Here is a 20,811-nt window from a genome sequence, read left to right as displayed (position 1 = left end):
CGATTAATGACATGACATCATAGTATAGAATGTCATAGACAAATAAATAAATAAATCGTCACAAATCATATCAAAAACCACAATACACGACAGTTTATGATGGGAGTCAGTCAGTAACATGGGAGCAGATAGGACCCTGTCAATGTCATCAGGATGTTTACACACACACACACACACACACACACACACACACACACAGTTGACTTACAGGTTCCTGAGGTTCAAACTCTGAGCTCCCAGCAGTCATTTTGGATTTCAGTAGTCACTAATAAACCAAGCAGTCTGCAGAATGGTCATATATTTTACATGCGGGCTCCTGCTTGCATACTTGGCCTTGCCTGGAACCTCACTCGGGGATTTGGTTTTCCGATGTCCAAGTTGCACCGCAGAGCGCCTGGCCGCGTGCCCCAAAGTCACAGCCGTCTGTGCGGAGATAGTGAGGGAGCCCGGCTGCGGCTGCTGTCCCATGTGTGCCAGGCTGGAGAGAGAGAACTGCGGGGTCTACACGCCCAGGTGCTCCACCGGCCTGAGGTGCTACCCAACCCTGGGGCCTGAACTACCACTGCAGCAGCTCATACAGGGTTTAGGTCAATGCCAGCAAGTGGGGGAATTAGACAGCCTCGACCACCAAGCAACAAACGGTAAGTTTCTTTGAGGGGAAACAGAAAGACGTGTTTTCATTGGTTTCATATGAACAATGATTAGTACATTAACAGTGGTGCAAAATGGCAATCTCTAATTAGTATAAAGAATATAAAATATGACTTGAACAAAATGTCTTGACTTGTGAGAACTCTGCCTCACCTCTCACTTCCATTGCAAGTCTGCAACTTTGAAGCAAAGGACGAACACCAGAGGAATGAATAGAGGCATTAATTCACGGGACATGACAGAGTGAGTCTTCAGAAGCGTAGCCACAGCATAAAAGTGATATAGTGCAACGGTCACGTTCTGTATATGTGCGTAAACTTGTTTTATAGATTGTATAATTGGTCCGCCGCCACGCACTTTGTTACTGTGATTTAATGCAGACTCCTGAAGTATCCATCTGGGAGCACATTAATGAGTATTTCGGCAAGTGTGCCAGCATCAGTCAGACAGCTAGTTTTGACCTGTCATCATACCTGGGCATGACATTCAGATAATTACCCTTAAATAAGGAAACTTCCTGGAAAGCTGCACACCGAGTCAAAACAATATTTTTTTTTCCCCGCAGGGTTCTTTTTTTTTTTTATGTAAAAATGAATAAACCTACATCAAAAGCGACGAGTCACTAGAACTGCCCAAAAGAAATAACTGAGCAAATCCTGCGGGGACATTAGAACTGTTAATCTTTGCTCTCCCACATTCGAGTTATTGGGGACAAAAGGTCACTATTGATTCCTGAAAATGAATGTTGACGTATGCAGTGTGTTTGGCAGGCGGCGGGAGGCCCACATCTGTCAGCGCAAACAAACAGCATCCTCTCCGATGAACCCGTGACATGTCTGTAACCCACATATCCTCACATTTCTTCATTCCTTCATTTTGTACTTGAGAGAGGTCATTTAAGCAAACTTACCGTGCTTACCGCGCAATCACGTTTACGGTAAATATGGAATATTCTCAACACAGAGTCCCGTCAGGCTGGCGCACATCTCTGAGGGACATCCGGACAGTTTGGACTGCAACATATACAAATAAATGAATTAGTAAGAAACGCTGGTTTTCTCAAATTTGAAATTTTGCAATTCAAATCAGATGTATACAGATCTCAATCGAGAGCTCCTTCATTGACATTCTTTCTATAGTTCCCTGATGTGGAGGAGTTACAGTCTAATGATTACACATGGACCTTTAATGTGAGTGTGAACCTGGCCATGTATGATGCACGGAACATTGCAATACTCTGAGTATTTCCTTGTATGGTGGAGTTCTGGATCACAACTTGAGAGGGCCGTTGTGTTTGAAAGCTGCATGACAAACGTGGCTTTGCATCCATTGTTACCAAAGTAACCCGTGCAGATATGTTAGCTCTGCCTGGACTAGGAATGGATGATGTTATCGCCACGATATTCATAACAGCGGGTGTTGGCTTCGACCCTTTAACACCTAAGCCTCAAAATGTCCGGCTGGACTTCTTTTTGCTTATTTTAACAGAAAGTGTCCTGTGAGTTAAGTGCTTTTGCCCATTTTTTCTCCCAGAAATAAAAAACACAAAACTTTTTTATTGAGGAAAAAACACTGCAGTTGTACACGAACACCAAATGTTGCATGTTAACAGTATAAAACACGACAAAGACGCTGATTCGCCGGCTTCCTGTGAAATTACCGTAATAACCAGACGTTGGCTTTGACAGGCAGATCCTCGGTTTTCAGAAACCGTTGAGTAATTACGATAACGCAAAATGCGCAAACGTTTAGTCCGCGATACGCTCCGTGTTAAAGGGTTAAAATGTATAATCAGATATCGGCAAATGACTAATGACTACAACAGTAGGAGAAATAGGCTGCTTCCTCCTCGACCTTTATGCTGGTTCCCGCAACAAATATTTTTTTTTAACGTTTATTTATTTTGCTCAGTGACGAGCATTTATATCTACAGCTGCTGTGACTTGAGAAGGCAGAATATTATGTTCATTTCACTACAGAAGAGACTAAAAGTGCAGGGAAAAAACATTGGTTATTCTTAGTTGATAACAATTAAAAATCCCATTTGCTTCCCATGAGCGTAACTTCCGCAACCTGTGTCATCTACTTTCTTACTATCTTACTATCAGGCTCATATGGATCTTGGGTTAACTCAATATGGAATGTGCCTGAAATACTGAAAAAGTCTCTGACAATAACAGAGTGAGCAGAGGTGATTTTCATTTTTCCCCTGCAGGAATCTTCATTTGGTTGAAGTAACCGCATACTTTTTGGTTTTCGGGTGGGAGAGGCTAGTAAAAACAAATCTAATTCCGTCCTTTGTAACGTAAGCTGACCGTGATGGACTTGTCTGTGCTCTCCGCTGAGATTTACCGTCTTTGGTGTTCAAACCGGTTAGAACGCATAAAGTAAAAGCTGAAAATGAGTGTCAGTTGAGACTGCGGTTTGCCCTCAGTTCACTGTGTTATACTTGGCTTTTCAAGCATGAGTAACTGCTGGCTGTCAGATGCCAACATCTGTCTCCTTTATACCTATTAAAATGCACATTTTGACTTTTTTTAAGGAGTTGTGTTGTGGTTATTTTGGTGTGACTCAGAGTTCAGAATGCAATAATCTCACTCAAATGAAATAAACAGCATGACAGCCTGAGTAAACAGTCCAGAGGTCACACAGACCACTGCAGAGCACATTTCACATCCTTTTCTTTCCAATTTTAACATCATTTTGCACTGAGACACCCACTGACGTCATGGACGTAGCATTTACCGCTTCTGTTGCAACTTCATGTTGCTGTCCTTTTTTCCCCACAAGTCAAAGGTGACAGAAAATGGCAACGCCGAGGTTTCAAATCCACGCGTTTGAGCTCGTCCAATCCGAAACACATGTAATATTTTCGATGGCACAGCATCTTCAGTGTTTCCACTGCAGCTATTTCTGTAATGGGAGTGGACTTGGAAATGCTCTCACAGTCATGCTTCACATCAGCTTCAGTCTGGCGACGAGTGCGAGCTTCAGTCTCCTCGCGAATAAAAACATCATCCCGTTCTTCCGAAAATCCCGAACAAAGACAAATCCACTGACCGTTATACGCTGGCCATTATACGGTGCGTAACATTGTATATAACTGATCATTATGCAACTATATTTGTCATTTTACATCGCAAGATGCACAGTGCACTTTGTTCAGAAGCGCTGGATCCATCCAACGTTTTATAGCTGTAAGCAAAGACTCTATAGAATTATGTGCCGTTCTCTAGACCGGCAACAGTTTGGACATGTTTGTGCAATATAGGGTTAGGGTTATATTTACTCAAAGGTCGTGACAGGGAGCGAGTACGATGCACTGAAAGCCCAAATAATCTAAGAAAATCTGAATTAATCTCACCTGAACATGCTAACGTCCTAACAGTGAGAAACGTAGATTGAAAATTGGAGACTGTGACTTTATTGAGACTGGAGTGATACGGAGAGTAGCTACGACTTGGAGGCTGTGCTGCTCAAGTTGGAGGTGGCAGAGCTTCAGGATGAGGGCGACAAGGGTGAAGCGGATCAGGAGGGAGCAAGGATTTGGTAATAAGCTGAGGTTGGGGGGGGGGAAGACTGAGGTGTTAAAGACATCTACAGAGAAAAGTGACGCACAGTACGTGGAGTATGTAGAGCTGAAACGCGGCGGATGTGTCAGTCTGACAGCAGAGATGTGACTGGCTTACGTCTCAAAATCAGTTGATAAGAACACAAATGGGACAGAGAGACAGTTTTTGTTGAATGGACTTAAATTAAGCTTGTTTTTTTTTGCACCAAATGCTTCAAAATGTCATGCAACAGCAATGTCAAGAGGGAAATGAAAAAGTTGGACTGACAACGTGATGGATTAGAGTGACAGGAACACTTGCCTGCTATTAAAGTTGCACCAGCAGCATTTCCAAAAAAATCACCGTGGAACCTTCTCCAACTTCCTGGAAATACAGATAACAGTGTTCTCTCACAGATGTGTGTGTTTACATGACACAGGCACACAAAAAATGAAACTAGCCAAAGTCAAAAAGGGCAAGATCAATAAAAAGCCTGTTTCGTGTAAAACTAGTTTATGAGAATGCATGTCATCTACAGACGTCACTCCCCCGGTGCTCAGCACAGGGAAACAACTTTATGATGTTTACCATAATGTTACCATGGAATCAGGCACTGAGAGGGTTTTCACAGTGACTTTGACTTTGTTCAAAGTGTCTCATTTTCAGGAGAGTTTACTTTCACATCTGCAAGGATACAAAAATCCAAGTGAGCGCACGACGGTCAAAGGGCTCGGTCTGAAACTAACCCCAGAAAACACAGACAGGGTCACGAGGTGGCGATCCCAGTAAACACATGACATAAAAGACAACATGGAGCTGGGATGAGGATGAGGACACGGGAAACACAGGCAGGTGAGCGTGGAATGGAAGGATGTAAACACTTTGTCATGAACCTCAAACTTTAGTTTTAAAATTCAGTGCAGTGCTTAGGTTTTGTTCTAGCACAGGAGGCAGACGGTGAGGGTGTGGAGGTCTGTGCAGTGGACTGGAGTGTGTGTAAGTCAGATTTTCATCCAGGAAACAGAAGTCTGAGTCCTGTCTAGAGGGCCGCATTCTTCTGTCTGAACCTGAGGTTGAGAGTATTTATCACACAAGACTGAAACTCAACAGGTATTCAGTTTTTTTTAAATGTTTTTTCCCTTCTTTTTTTTCTGTTAAAGAATTTTTGTCTCACACAAAGTTCTTGTTTATTTTTGCAATAAATCATGAAATTTTTTTGTGATATATATAATAATCATGGACAATTTTGGGCAATTTTATTGTGCGACTTCTTCTTTTAGACTATTAGGGTTAGGGTTAGCTACCCTGGAATAGCGACCGTTCCACCGAAGAGCCAATAGGTGCCGCCCTGTCTCGCTGAACTGCCCTGTGATTGGTCAAAGTGTATGGGCGGAGCTAAGAGGAGTTGTCTAACTTATCATTTTATTAACGTTATAATTATGGAACTATTGATAAGTCATGTGTTAATCGTGCAACATTATTGTGAAATCTATACACAAACATGTCATTTTGGTTCTTTCTTTAAAGAACAATGCACAATGGCTTCCACATTTTTTCTCCAATTGATTCCCTGTCCCATTTCTATATTTCTTTATTTATTTCCCCCGTTCTCACCCCCTGGTCCGTTGCCTCTCCGTTGTCCCCTGCTTACAAACACAGGGCCACCGCTGGATATCCCAGCTGCTGAGGGGATGTCTCTCAATAAAGCTGCTGCAACGCCACTCTTTGTTGTCTCCCCTGTCTTGTCCTCACATAGCGGGTTGCAGCTCTCTCCCTGAAGCCCCCTCTCTCAGCTGTCCCTAATATTATCTGCATGCTGTGGTCTTGTTGTGGGGCTGCTGTCTGTGGAGCAATGGCACTCTCTTGTGGGGGTCAGTTGGTTGCTCTGTTGAAGCAGCGCTGTCACTAATCTGTTGCTCGCCTTCCTTTCTTTGCCTCTCTCTGCTGTTATCAGTGGTGTGAAACTGGCCTGCAGGTGACTCAGTTTCTCTCCTTCCACCTCGTAAGGTCTTTAAAAACCTTGTGCAGGTGTGAGAGTGCGTCTACATCACTCATCCACAGGAGAAGGTGAAGCCATCAGAGTTCATGTCGGGCGGAAGCTGCGTGCTAACACCTGCATGTCCGAGAAAGTTGTTAGTTCAACATATCATGTTAGTGCCAGTAAGCAAAGTAAGTCAAACACACAGACTCATGTCCTCTTTAAGTTCAGTGCACTCAACAATAGTTGCTATTTAGGTGGAAAACATGCTAAACATGCTCTTTATGATGTTAAAACTGATACCATCTACATTTATATTGCAGCATATATTTTTTTCTTGGCCACAAAGATGTTTTTCATTACTAGAAAACGAGACAAAATTGACAGCATCGCCTAATTCCACATCCAAAACACTCCAGAACGGAGCTCTAAGTCGATCCACACACAGTACATTCAGGAGTATGTGATATAACAACAACACCTGCATCCTTGCTGTGGCCCCGTCTTTAATTCACTCGAACCCAACTCCACTAACAGGTAAAATAAAGTTTGAATCAGCGTTAATGCACCAGCAGCAATGATTCATTTACGACAAAAAAAAAAAAGAAATCACCCTGACTTTCGAGTTACTGCCCAAACACTTTAGCCTTGCCAGTTGGCTACAGTCGTCCCTTTAAAGTACAAAGGAATCTTCCTCTTTTTCTTTTTTTTTTCACACGCGCATAAAAAGCAACATCAAGAGTTTAAAGACACTGCTGTGTAAAAGGTTTAAGAGGAGTCTCTGGCTAAAATCTTCTTCATTATTCAATTTCTTTGTGCACAGTTGCCAGCAGTAAAATGTTTGAAGTGGTGGAGCCTTTTGAAGAACTGTTTGCACTGTCCATGGTTTTTGAGGTACAGTGAGGCCTTTTTTCTTCTTCTTCTTCTTCTTCTTCCTCACAGAAGCTCAGAGAAGAGGTGGCACACCTCCAGCGTATACGATAACAGGGCAAATACATTAATGCCAAGCAACGGTGGAAAGACATTACTCATTCCGTGCTGTGAAAGCGCCGCTCAAAGGCTGTGCAAAAAAAAAAAAGAAGCCAGCGTTCCCAACAGCTCGAGACAGGTAGTTTCTATGGCAGTGAAGGCAGAGTCAACAACAGCGTCGAGATGACAGCTGTTGGCTCGACGTGTGGGTTTTTTTTTTCTTCTCCATGGAACATGCTGTCATGAGCTTTTCTGCGCGGCTATAGAAAACAAGGTCTTCGACGAAACTATAGGAAACCTTTACCTTTGTGTTTGCAGGTCAGTTCACGTGACAACAATGCAATTTTTTTTTTTTTTAGCCTATGAGCATAGACACAGACCTGGAGGAGAGTGTGCATGTGCACGTGCCGTTTCACGAGACGCCAGTATTTATGAATGTGAAATCAGAACTGAACAATGTGGTTCTTCAACAACAACAAACTAAAGTTTATGATTACTTGTTTAATTTTAAGCGTTAGTGTTCAGCCAGAGGTTGGAATGAATGACTTTTAGTGGTTGCTGACACACTGAAATAACTGGAATATGAGAATACATATTCAAACACAAGAAAGAAAGACAAGAACATAAAAGTATAAGAGAGAGTATTATAATATGATATAAGACGTTTACATCATTCAGGTAAGTGTTTTGACACTGTATAGTTACTAAAAGCAACATTACGCAGGCTTTTTCCGTGTTAATGATAATAATTCCATAATAAATCAAATGAACTGAGAGAGAACAGCACTTTTGGACCTCCTCTAGTCTCTGTTGGCAGCCTGTGCAACTCCGTCCTCATCCTGTTCTACTCTCCATACGATTAGTTAAGGTGTAGCTGCATTAACTATTATGACTAAGTTCATCAAAAAATTGTAATAGGAATTGTTGCGGCAGTGAATAAAGTCAATTGGTTTCAACACCTGGCAGAGAGCGTGCGCACTGAAATGGACATGTATTGTGTCATAGCATGTGTACGGATGATTCGCTGGGGGGGCTTTCCCTTTCAGGCGTGATTTACAGCCTCACAGCTCTTGACAGCACTAATTACACGCTCACACACAAACTTATTTTTATATCTTAGCAACTTAGTATCCTTGAGTGCTTAACCCTAACCTTAACATAAACCAAATTCTAAACCCGAAAGCAAGTCTTAACCCTGGAAAAAGCCCCTTAAACCCAACGAAAGGGTCGGAATGTCCTCAGAAAGATATGAATACATGTGCACGCACACACACACACACACACAGAAAAAAACCCTGTGGCAGGTATTCACTGCTCCCATGACAAAAAAAAAAAAGACTTACTCAGCATGAAAACACTTCATCACCTCCTGAGCTGTTAGCTCAGCTCTTTAATTCTGCCTGTTCACCTCCTGTTGAAATGAGTCAGCCCGCAGCATCAGGTAATAACTTACGCGATGCTGATAAATGTCTTTCCACAGCCTCACACCTTCCAAGAAACTGTGTTTTCACCGCCGCAACGATCGCTTCTCTGCTTCTCCTCTGAATCACTGCAGAATAAACGATACCCCCCGCCCCCCTTAAAGTCCTCTTATCTTCACTGATCATCACTTATCATTTTTGGACATTAAACGTAATTTACTGAAGTAAAACTCACAGTTAGTCTGGACTTGCACAACCATATTTGGATATTACCATATAAGACAGCTTTAACGTCCAGATGGATGGAAGAATGAATTAATGAATATGTGTATTAGTCCCTAATGGATCATGATCATCTTTGTCATTTGCCGCACGTTCTGCCTCACTGGACAACAATTCCCATGATTCAGAAACTAGGTCTTCTGTTATTGTTTTGATTGATTGAAGGAAATCCCAGTAATAAGTGTGGTTTGTGTTTCCACCGCACCTCAAAGGTCTGGAAAACGACACTGGGTCATTTCGTGACACCGACTCGAAGCAAATGCACTCAGAAGAACCTGGACCTCGTCATCCTGATAGAAAAATGAATACGTTCAGGCTCATCCCCTCCAGAGTTTCTGGTAATCTGGAAAGTTTTTTCGGTAGAAATGCGCCGAGGTTTCTCAAAACTCCCGGGCAAATGAGAGAAGGTCCCACTGATGTTATAAACCCGAGTGCTTTGCTACTTTACAGGAAAAAAGGTCTTAGCAGGTCTGTTCACACTGTCGCCATCGTAATTACAGCCGTAGAGATGCCTGACTGTCCAGGGGAGCATTAGTCACATGAGGTATGAGCGACACAGGATGCCTCGAGGACACGCAGTGTCTTCTAATTCAGGATTAAGATGACTTGTAAAAGAGAGAAGGCCTGTTATTAGAAAAATATTTACTTTTTTAATAGCAGCTTGTAATTAAAGAATACATCATTGTAGTCAATGTAACATCTGCCAATTAAATGCATACCTATAAGCAGGATACAAATAACCTTCATGACCAAGAAACCGACTCCGACGGAGGATTTCTAAGAACCTGCAATTAACCAATGTTACACTGGAACTAAACCCAAAAACATTCAATGGGTCTCTTTCTATGACAGATGTTTTGTATCTGAGTTTCTTTTGTGGTTTTTTTTCCCTGCAGAGGTGCACGGGACTGAAAATCCACTCACCAAGAGACCTCCTCCGGACGCTTGGCTGTGGCAAGAATCCGCCAGGAAGCAACACTCGAATGAGCGCAAAACCAAGATGAGGGTAAATCAAGTGGAGGACACGCGGACCCAGACAGCGCCGCAGGTGAACGACATTTCAATAGTGTAAATAAAAAGAAAGGAACATGTGATGATAAAGCTTTGGCGCTTGTACCCAGAGGCTAATTATGGTGTATTACATTACATTACATGTCATTTAGCAGACGCTTTTATCCAAAGCGACTTACAATGGAATCAAGTACAATTAGCCAGGGGTGGAATCGAACTTGCGACCATGATGTCTTTGGTACACAAGGTAGGGTCTTAACCACTGAGCCACTCTGAGCCACTCCACCCCCAAAGGTGTAAAGGGCATCTGGACCGAGCAGCAGCTGAGTTGATCCCCATTCAATAATTTCTATGGAAGCCGAGAGCGGCCATGGTTGCTACTTCAATGTTTTAACTCCAGATAACAAGGCTTGTTTTCTAGTGATAACGAGACAATTGTGGAGTGATTGAATCGTGTCAGGTTCATGATTACACTCAAGCACTGCCACTTGTCAGGGACTGGGAGGAATCTTGAATGGTGTGCAAGCAAAAGTACACACAATTTCTTTCGATAAAAAATGTCAACGTTGGACTTTAATTGGAAATTTCTCAAAAACTGTGCAGTAAAAATGTCTGGTTTTTAGTATGCTAGTAGTCATAGATGTCCTGAATTCAACCCAGTCTTGTCCAAAACCTATGAAAAATTTTATTTTTAAATTTTTTTTATTTCAACTCAAATGTGGGAATTTGTTGCAATAAATAAATGTCAATGTTTCTCAAAAACTGTTACTGTACAGTAAAACTGTCAGATTTTTTCTAGATCCTGCTGCGCCGTTAGTCCTTTTAAGTTTTGATATAATCTTTAGATGACAGTACGCAGACTTTGCAAGCGTTTTAATGTGGTTTCTGAAAGTCAGGTCTGAGTCCATGAAAATGGCAACGTCTCTTGCTTGGTTTTTAGGGTTTTAATGCGAGTGACTGAAGGTAAGCCTTCACTTAGCAATTAATCCTGTTTTCTCTTTGTTCAGCTGAAGAACATTCTTTTTCACAGCCACTCATTCATTCGCTCAGATGCAGGCACTAAGCGCCCGTATTGGGCTACAGTTGTCAGGTGATATGGTGATGTAAATGCGCGTGTCGTCTGCATAGTTGCAGTAACATATTTTGTTGTTTTTTAAGTCATTTTTTCTGAATAAACAAGATGTAATGGAAGCACACATGTACCACTCGTTTAATTAAAGTTTAATCCAAGTTACGTAGGTAAAGTTTGACCTTGTGTGATCAATAACAAGTTTCTAATTACGTTCACATTATTCACACATTAGTACGCATTAGCGCCGCATTCCAGTGGCGTATTCTTGGCGTACAATAATTGCACATAATGAGCGTCTTTGTGATAAAGAGCGATGTTGTTTTCCGCCGTGGAATGTGTGTCGGCAGTTTAATGCTAATCTATACATTAGATCCCAACCCACAGTCTCTAAAGCAGCTTGACAATAATAAAAAAACTGTTCCAGGAACATCCTTAATGGGGTGGAGTATAGACACAAAATGCTCTTTCTGTTTTATGCAAATGAGCGTGGGCTCCGCGGGCTGTGCTGGAGGCCCCACATACGTCTCAAACACGGCAAACAATGATATGTATTTGCTCATTTTCTCCCTCACTTAACTCGGCCGGGTTGCAGCAAAACATCATAAAACTTAAATAATTATAACAATAAGCTGTAGCGCACGTAAGAATTGCCACGGTCATTAGGAGCGACAAAGCGCGTGGGGCGGGGAGCGGGGGGGAGTAAAAGAAGTCGAGCAGCTGGACATGGGGAGGCATTTCAGACAGCTGGGGTAAGGCATGAATGCACTTCGTCGTGTGTGGCCATGTGAGGTCAAATACTGTACACAGAACACATACCGCACTGTCAGAGTCGGGGTCATGGCATATTTGGAACACAAATGGCTTTAATATAAAGTACACATGTTTTTTTTTGATAAGGAATTGATGTTTTCATGGGAACAAGACATTGGAATTCCTGTTGTTTTAGCTGTCTATTAAAATCTAATTTGTCCTCTTCTTCTTTTTTTTCAATTTCAAAAACAGCACTGGTTTTACTCGAATAATTCCCAATGCATATTTCTTCAGGGCCGTAGCTGTTTACGTGAACTGTAGCTTCCTTCAACTATCTCGTTCTTTTTTGCTGCTCCACAAGTTCACATTTAACCCTTTAACACCGAAGACTCGAAATGTCCGTCTAGACTTTTTATTTGCTTATTTTAACCATAACTAAGTGCTTTTGTCCATTTTTCCAGACTAACTTTCAATATCCGGCAGTTATTTTCAATTTACTGCGTGTTAAATTAGTGTATAAACAATTTAAAATGAAAAAAACAAAACACTGTAGTTGTACACAAACACCGGATTGTGCATGTTCAATTTTAAATCTGAACAGTATAAAACCTATTTATGTGGCAACACTGTTACCTCATGAGCGGAGTCTCCACGTTCTTCCACGTGTGTGTGCGTGGGTTTTCTCCTGGTTCTCCGGTTTCCTGCAACATACAAAAACCATGCAGGGGTTAATTGGACACTCTGAATTGACCGTCGATGTGAATGTGAGAGTGTGTTGTTTGTCTCGTTTGTGTGTTGGCCACATTTTTTAAAGCCTGAATATGTGACCTGTATAAACACACACCCCCGGGACGTCCATATAAGGAGTTGTGTATTATTCCCAATTTACCGCGGGTGCACCTGTCAACGTCAAAACGTCAAAAATAAATAAGACACAAAATAAGATTTAAAAGGTTTAAATTCAAGCAGGTTTATGAGAAGTGGTGTGAGATGCTGGTGCTGGCAACATCTCGTGGCAATGACTGCGATACGCCCTCAAAAGCCACATTATTATACACACAGAGGAAACTGTAGAAAGTGACACTCGTTCGTTCAGCGAAGCTTGATTGTAAAGAGCAGTCCTTTGATTTACTGTTGCCTTTCGTGCATCTCGAACCAATCTGAACATTCTCTTCTGACATCTGGCACAGACGAGGCATTATTCTCCCAAACAACTGCTGCTCTTTGGATATGTTCCTCTGTAAACCCTAGAGATTGTTGTGTGTGTGTGTGTGAGAGAGAATCCCAATAATTCAGCAGGCTCTGAAGTTCTCAGACAGCCCGTCCAGCACCGTGATTTCCTCATTCACCTCACGTCTCGACTCTGTCTACGCATCTAAATGCACAGATTTGCTGCCGCGCAGAGGCGGAAAGTAGTGAATTGCTTTTTGTAATTTTACTTTTCCTCAAGTAGTTTATTTGGAAGTACTGTACTTTGCTACATTTAAAATCACATCCATTCATGCACCGGAAACTTTTGACAGGTGAATGAATGGCAAGGACAGGTGAATGAATGATGAGGACAGGTGAATGAATGACGAGGACAGGTGAATGGTGAGGACAGGTGAATGATGAGGACAGGTGAATGAATGATGAGGACCGGTGAATGAATGAATGAATGATTAGGACAGGTGAATGATAAGGAAAGGTGAATGAATGACGAGGACCAGTGAATGAATGACAAGCACAGGTGAATGCATGACAAGGACAGGTGAATGAATTGTTGAGGACAGGTGAATGAATGAATGAATGAATGGGACAGGTGAATGGTAAGGACAGGTGAATGGATGGATGAATGGATGAATGAATGAATGATTGGGACAGGTGAATGGTGAGGACAGTTGAATGATAAGGACAGGTGAATGAATGACGAGGACAGGTGAGATATTACAATAAATATTACAAAGAAATATTTACAATGAAGTACAAAAAAATACTTAAATACAAATATTACAACAACACAGCAATTATCCTTCCAGACAACAGGACATTCACAAAAACAGTTCCATAAATAATAAACAAAACATTATCTAAACATTAATTTATCTCTATAGTCTAGTCTAGTTTCCAAAACAATCAACACAAGTGATTCGAGCAACAAGTGATAGTGTTCGAGCATGCGCGCATCACGTGAACTTCTCATCTCTGGCCACTAGATGTCACTTTAGACTGGCAAATTTAACATAAGACATAAACATGAATGTACAGCGTCCAAAACATTCAAAACAAAGCTATTTCTTAGTGCTTGAACACATAAACATTGATTGTCATACCTGGAAAAGGGACATAGGCAACATATGACCACTCAGACGTTGCTTCTTCTTCAGCAGCTTCACCGAGAATGAGGCACCGTGCGGAGCGCTCCCCCTTCCGGCTTTAGCAGGCATAAGTAATCAATTACAGATCTTTTTCTTTATTTTCCCTGAGGCTAAACTAACAGATCTGACATCTTTTAAAGGTATATCAAAGTGATCTCAAAAATGCTTAAACATTTTAAAACCTCTTTTAAATTACCCTCATCTTTATAAAATTTTACATATCAATGAACTCTTGATTTGTGATCTATGATCTTTTATGACCTCTGACAAAAAGAATCCATCTATCACATCAGCACTTTAGTTTGTAAAGGTTTGCCTTGAATTAAAAACAATTAATGTGAGATTTGTGTCCCCTTGTACTTTTTGCACGACACAAGAAAAATAACCTTGTTAAAGAAGTAACTAAGTAACTTTTGAACAAACTACTTTTTTTTTTTACTTTAACTTGAGTCCTTTTTTAGATTTAAGTCAAATGTTATCAAAATAGTGGCACTTTTACTATTTTTTCCACTTCTGCTGCCACGTGATTGGCTGATAAGATATTTAGTTTAATAAGTACAGTGTATATATGACGGGGATTTGCACAATAAATGTAATGGGACACATTGCTTTGGTTTTGTGAGTCGTCACTGCTTGCAGCTAAAGAATGCAAGTTTGGAAAAAAAAAAAGAGGTGTGTTAAAGTGAGCTCACCAGTGAAGCAGCATCCCACCTTGTCTGCTGCTTGTGTTACTGCACCACGCAGTCATAAAACATGACTATGAAAATATGTTCCCATCCAATACTTCCATTTATGATCCAGACCCTCGGTCAGTTTGGTTCTTCAAGGCTGGAAAAAGTGTGAATAAGAGAGAATAGATTTCATCCATATGTTCAGACGTCTGATAAGGTTTGTGGCAGACTGCGCCTCCTCCTGCTCTCCTCTCTCATCCTCAGCCAACTAATCGTAACACTGGACCTCTTTGATCCCGGTAGCAGCCTGATACAGTCTCCATGTGCATGTGTGTGTGTGTGGCCGTGCCCACCTGCTGAGTTACATCAGTAATATTGACTGATCTCTCTGCTCGCCTCTAACTGCACCTCATAAAGGAAAAACATTAGCCATAAATACATAAATGTGCATATTTGTGACATTTTTACAGGACATGCAGAAGTATTTTATTACACTTTTATTTATTACTTGGACAGATCACATTCTTTGGCCCGAACCTTCTTCTTAACTTAGAGCAACCTTCTCTATAGTCTTTTTTGTTTTTGCGAATCTGTGCCAATAATGGCCGATGACAGCGTACATCTGTGTTAGGTATAAGCGTAACGGTCCCATCTCTGTTTGAAACTCGCAGGGTGCCTGTCAGGAAGAGCTGGACAACGTCTTACTGGAGATTTCCAGAATGACCTCCGAGGATAACAGAGGCTCACTGGAGAACTTGTATCTGATCAGATTTCCAAACTGTGACATACATGGACTGTACAACCCCAAACAGGTAAGATGGGCGACAAGTAATCATTATTATTTTCACCTTTAATTGTTGATTACAAAACAAATGAGACATGAACGGAACTCACCACGTAAAAAAAAGACTCACCTCATCAAATTTACACCCACATAGTTGATGATATAAGAATTTGGTCCCTAGGAACCCTTTTCTACTGAGGATTAAGTGCTCACTCTCCTGCACCAAAGTCCATTGGAAAAAAATGGTGTTTTTAGCTCACAGGGAGGCAGGAGATTCTGGTCTAAGTTTGTGTCACTTAAGCAAACCCTTATGGAGTTTCTTAAACACCTTAGATCTAAAACAACACATGTAAACTTGGTGATTGAGGCAGCGGCAGATCAACAACTCCTGTGTGTCATGATGGATGTAAATTCACTGCATTTCTCCCTGGACTTTGGTGTGTGTGTGTGTGTGTGTGTGTGTGAGACACAAACTTGCAGACTTGAGCAGGTTTTTTTTTTTTATCTATCCCTTTAATACCAGGTCTGAGCAGCACCATACTTCTCTCGGGACAAATAATGTAATCTCGACTGTTGATCTCGTCTGAGCCGTAACACTGTGGCAGACTGTGTATATCATTTGGTGTGGTGCACGTCTTTCTTGGATTTCCCCGTCTTCGTTCTCTCAGTCTCGTCTGACTCACACACATGCCTGCGTGCACAGACTCTCACACTCACAAATTGTCTTGTATCACCCTGGCAAATTACCCCACTCTGCACCCCCCCACCCCCCTCCTTTTTCCCACCTGCCACCATTCTCCACACAACTTCTCCCTCTCGCTCTTTTTTTTTTCCATAAATTCGCACACTTTTTTTTTCATCCATGGCTCTGACACACACACACACACACACACAGAAATGTGTGAGAGATGTTGTCATCATGAATGAGGCAACAAGCTTCTGAGCTCAAGGTTACAAGGCAATAAAACTGTTTGGCGCACTTCATGGGAAGACTTTTGTTAAGCCGGTGGAAGGAACTGTGCTTCCGACTGGGGGCTCGAGTCTTGAGTTCTGCTCATCCATAGAAATCGCACAGTGGAGGACAAACAAGGTCACATATCCAGTGTTGTCCTGCGCAGATAGCAGAGCCGAAAAGAAGACTTGAATAGGTGCCACGGTTTCCTAAAGCAGGGTTCTCAACCTCTCGGCCAATTTTCATCACTGGTCACAAACAACAGCATTGTTTCAAGGCTGGAGTCCCCGGTTCCCAGGCTCCCTTTTGGAGTTGTCCCTCCTTGTCGCGCGGTAATTACTGTAACTGTCACTTTTTTTGTTCTTTTTCATCGAAGGAAGAAAATGGAAAGTCTTTTCTTTCCCCCGGGCTCTTGGTTCTTTTTGCCGTACCCTACTCAGCTGCCCCGCGTGCGCCGCGTAAACTGTGTCCACTTCAATTACAACCTCATTTCTGAGTAGAGGGGGTTCTCCGCGGGGGGGCATGGGCCCACTGGCATGCCACTGTTGTGTGTATGTGTATGTGTTTTGGGTGTGTGTGATAGAATGTGTGGGTACGGGGGCATGACCTGAGTGAGCACTGTTATTGGGCGAGAGCTGTCCCGCCCAAACCACACTGACTCCCATCCAATGGCCCCCGCCACCGGAAGCCACACATGCACAGACACAGACACACACACCATGCTTCATTAGTCATGAGTGCACCCCCGACCCCCCCCCCTGCTTCTCACTGTGCATCCTTACCCCTCCCTCCCTTTTTCCAGTGTTTTCCAACTTATCTAGTTTGTGTTTTTGTTTTGTTTTTTTCCCCCTCAGTGCAACATTTCCACCCACGGCCAGCGGGGCGAGTGCTGGTGCGTCAATCCCTACACCGGTGTCCAGATCCCGGCAACGCCCAGAATCAGAGGGGACCCCAACTGTTACCAGTATCAAGAGGACTTCGTAGAATTGCCCACTGAAGCCACCTACCGCTAGTTGAGCCCATACATCAGACAATCACGTTTTTGTGACAGAAACACGTCAATCCGTCTCTCATTGGCTTCCCCCACTTTGTCCGTGGGACTTAAACCCATTTATACCAGCTAAATATTTTACATTTTTAAGACAAAGCAACAAATCTCTTAAAAAAAAAAAAGGTCCTGCCTCTATATATGTGTTTTTTTTTTGCAAAAGTCACACTTGTGTGTGCTTTAAAGCTGCTTGAACAGGACAGCAAAAACGAGCTATAAACAATATTTACATTACGATCATTTCATGCATTTTCTGTCACTTTGTCAACTGTATTTGGAAATAACTTTTGTCCAATGTTAAATTTTGTTTTAATTTTTATTCCAGTCTAAGAAAGATGACTCATTCTTTGCTAAAAAGTCTGTCTGGTATTTAGTGAACAGTGGGAGATCACAGCTATGGGGCTGAAAACAGCTGCCCACTGCAGTCGGACGCCAAGTGGACGAGAGCGGGAAGACTTGAAGTGAAGCTGTAGACCAGAAAAAGATCTAATGAAAAATGAACAATGAGCTAAACAAAGGCTTTTTCACTATAAGCAACTATTAACACAGTCACTTGAGTTGAGGTCATAGTTATAGCAGTTGCTGTACTAATGGTGGAGCCGGGGTTGCTACTGATCACAGTGGGAGCTGTGATCAGAATCAGCCAGCCATATTTACACACTTGAAAACATACAGTTTATTGCTTGTCAGGTGCACCGGGCATGTGCATGCCAGTGTAAACAGGAAGCCGATTCTCTCCTCTGTAGTAAACTCTCTGCATAGTTTTAGAAATGACTACAAACGACAAAGCGCGACAAGAGCAAGAACGACAAGAGCAAGAAATTCCCTTTCCGTTAACAGATTATGATCAATTTGCATCCAGATAAAGCAGCATTGTCAAACTTGAAATATGACGAAAAGCAGGCACATCCGGAGCAGAATGAATGCATTCTAAAAATTCTTACAAATGAAAAAAGGGTGGTATGCCTCTTTCGCCTCGAGCTAAGCTGAGAGTGTTGCAGGCGCTCCTTATTCTCCTTCGACATGTCAAATAAAATAAATGTTATTTACAACTTACTGTAGTCGCTGATGTAGACTCTATTCATGGTGCTTTTGCAAGGTTTCATCACACTTTTATTTTTATTTTTTTACTGATCATGTCATGTAATAGTGCTTATGAGAGTGCCCTGATTCCCTCACACATGCAGATTGGAGACTCTGAGGTGTGAATGTCGTCACTGTGGTGGTGACCTCCTGCCTCTCGCCCAACAGTTCAGCTCAGTAATATTCAGAATGTAACGTATGAAGTGTTTTCTTTGCTGCGAGAGTGTCTGCAGTAGCTTGTTCCTTTGCTTTCGTAGCACTTTCTTCTTTATGACACTTTACAATAAAAGCATCCGACATGTCAATTCAACTCGTGAACGCACCCGCTATGGGTTTGATCGGCTGCCGAGAGTTGGTCTTCTTGCTCTTATCAACACTTGTCAATTCCAAGTAAGTGTCAGTGAAGACAAATTACACCTACGCTAATAAAAGTGAAAGTGCTGGGTGGCTTCACTGCTCCTACTATCACTGCTTTGTGTGCAGAAATGCATGTTGCTGGGGTTACTAATGAAGTGTTGACATGGGGAGGGATTACGATTGAAAGGGGCTAACGCTGACAAATGCTACACACACACACACACACACACACACACACACACACACACACTGTTATTACAATACTCTGACATAGTAGTGCAGACCCCAAGACAAACACCGTTTCTACTTCATTTTGTTCAAGTCAAGGTTTTTTTTACACATTAAACGTGCCATCTTTTGTTAACAGGCAAGCTAATTAGCCTAGCGCTCAGCATGCTGTCCTGGCAGACAATGCAGGGGGCACACATGGGGGTTCTGTGTGCTACTGATGCCTCGCTGGCCATTTTCAACTCTCAACGCTTTGCTCAGAGTTAATCATCTACTTTCAAGGACTTTTTTTTTTTTTTCCTGCTCATTTCTGACCCTGGTGTAAACAAAAGGTTCTGAGCAGAAGTATATCAAATAAGAAACACCTACAGGCTTTATTGTAATGTCCCTAGTTAGTTTGTCTAGTTGTTAATGGCTGTTTTTTTTTTTTTTTTAAAACATGTTTTAAAACTTTAACAGCTTGGCTTGATGTCTTTAGTCCTGGTTTAATAGAACAGGCACAGTGGGCTGAGGAGGGACGCTTTGCAGTGGGGTCGCAGACAGATATTTCTTTGGTTGACGTTTAATAACTTGATGGTAGGTCTGTGTTTAAAGGAATAATTCACAGACTTTGTATTTAGCATTGTATTACTTGAATAGGGGTAGTATTTTAGAAAAAGTGTGCTTCCCAACCTCAGTTTCCCCTAAGTTGAGAAATATGAAGTATTCCATATTAAAATATTAAATTAAATATTAAAATGTCGTAATCTTGGCACTTTTCTAGCCTTACCTGGGATTTTCAACGACTTTTTTTTATTTATTTTACATTCAGCAGAACCAGAACAGTCACACGGCAGCCACTACACAGACATACTAAAATGCCTGCAAAATCCTTTTATGGTTGTGTAGGATGTAAAATATCTGTCTCGAAGTCAGTTCACTTACCATGCAGTTGTAATTCTCATGGTCACATCCGATCCACGCCGAGGAACCCTCCATTTGGGATTACGGGTCTAAGTCCATCTTTGATGAAAGGGCTTGGATGAAAACCAGTAGACACTTGTCTACCGTACCCTGCCACCAGCATCGGAGGATTCCCCCGACTAAGTCATGTGATTTACTCCCAACTGCTGTAAATACTTTCAGATCTCCTTTCATCTCCATCCCTGTGATGAAAAGAAACCTCCATTATGGCTTTAACAGATAGCATTATACAAGAGCACAAGCAGTGATTTGCCAAGATCCCAATTGTGCTGTGTAAACATCTGCATGCCATTTGTAAGCTTTTGTCTTTAAATGCCCCATCATCATTTCGAAAAGTCACTTTAAATGATTATCAGCCACAGGCAAATCAATGCACAAGTAAGCGAGAGTATTTTTGTGTGTGTGTGTGTGTGTGTGATGTTGCAGCAACGACAGACGTTCAGTGCGGGGGAAGAGAGTCAAGCGTCGCTGCCGAGTCTCTGAGGTCCGGGGGATCACAGGAACGCTCTGCACAGCAGTTTGACGGCGTGTTTGGATGGGATGAGGTGCGTGAGTTGATGTTAGATGAAGCCATCCAGCGTTGTCGGCCTAATTATGTAATAAAAGGGGCATAAATGCTTTGAAGTCCTAAGTGCAGTTGTCAGTTTCTTTGAAGGCAGAAAGTAATTGTCATGTTCAATGCC

General features: G+C 42.0%; 1 protein-coding gene and 1 long non-coding RNA gene across 4 annotated transcripts; one reads left to right on the top strand and one right to left on the bottom strand.

Annotated features, from left to right (window-relative positions):
• Nucleotides 1-209: 209 nt before the first annotated feature.
• On the top strand, nt 210-19,121 carry LOC122765639 (insulin-like growth factor-binding protein 2-B). 3 transcript variants are annotated; one of them, XM_044020043.1, is made up of 5 exons: nt 210-641; nt 9,749-9,900; nt 15,385-15,525; nt 16,021-16,057; nt 17,304-17,327. In XM_044020043.1, the coding sequence occupies exons 1-4, from the start codon at nt 290-292 to the stop codon at nt 16,024-16,026; spliced, it is 651 nt and encodes a 216-aa protein (XP_043875978.1). In that variant the 5' UTR covers nt 210-289; the 3' UTR covers nt 16,027-16,057; nt 17,304-17,327. The 3 variants fall into 3 exon arrangements, with proteins under 3 accessions (XP_043875978.1, XP_043875976.1, XP_043875977.1); XM_044020041.1 differs by lacking the exon at nt 16,021-16,057 and having other exon boundaries at nt 17,304-19,121; XM_044020042.1 differs by lacking the exon at nt 17,304-17,327 and having other exon boundaries at nt 16,021-16,073.
• LOC122765641 lies at nt 574-14,080 on the bottom strand. Its single transcript, XR_006359990.1, has 4 exons — nt 13,998-14,080; nt 12,319-12,386; nt 1,562-1,664; nt 574-649 (listed from the first exon to the last, which is right to left on the bottom strand). It is a non-coding gene; the product is annotated as an uncharacterized LOC122765641 (long non-coding RNA).
• Nucleotides 19,122-20,811: the final 1,690 nt, after the last annotated feature.

The sequence above is a fragment of the Solea senegalensis genome, linkage group LG2 (assembly GCF_019176455.1).
Source record: "Solea senegalensis isolate Sse05_10M linkage group LG2, IFAPA_SoseM_1, whole genome shotgun sequence".
Classification (NCBI taxonomy): Eukaryota; Metazoa; Chordata; class Actinopteri; order Pleuronectiformes; family Soleidae; genus Solea; species Solea senegalensis.
The sequence above is the reverse complement of the archived record's forward strand: the minus strand, read 5'-3'. Positions and strand labels throughout refer to the sequence as shown.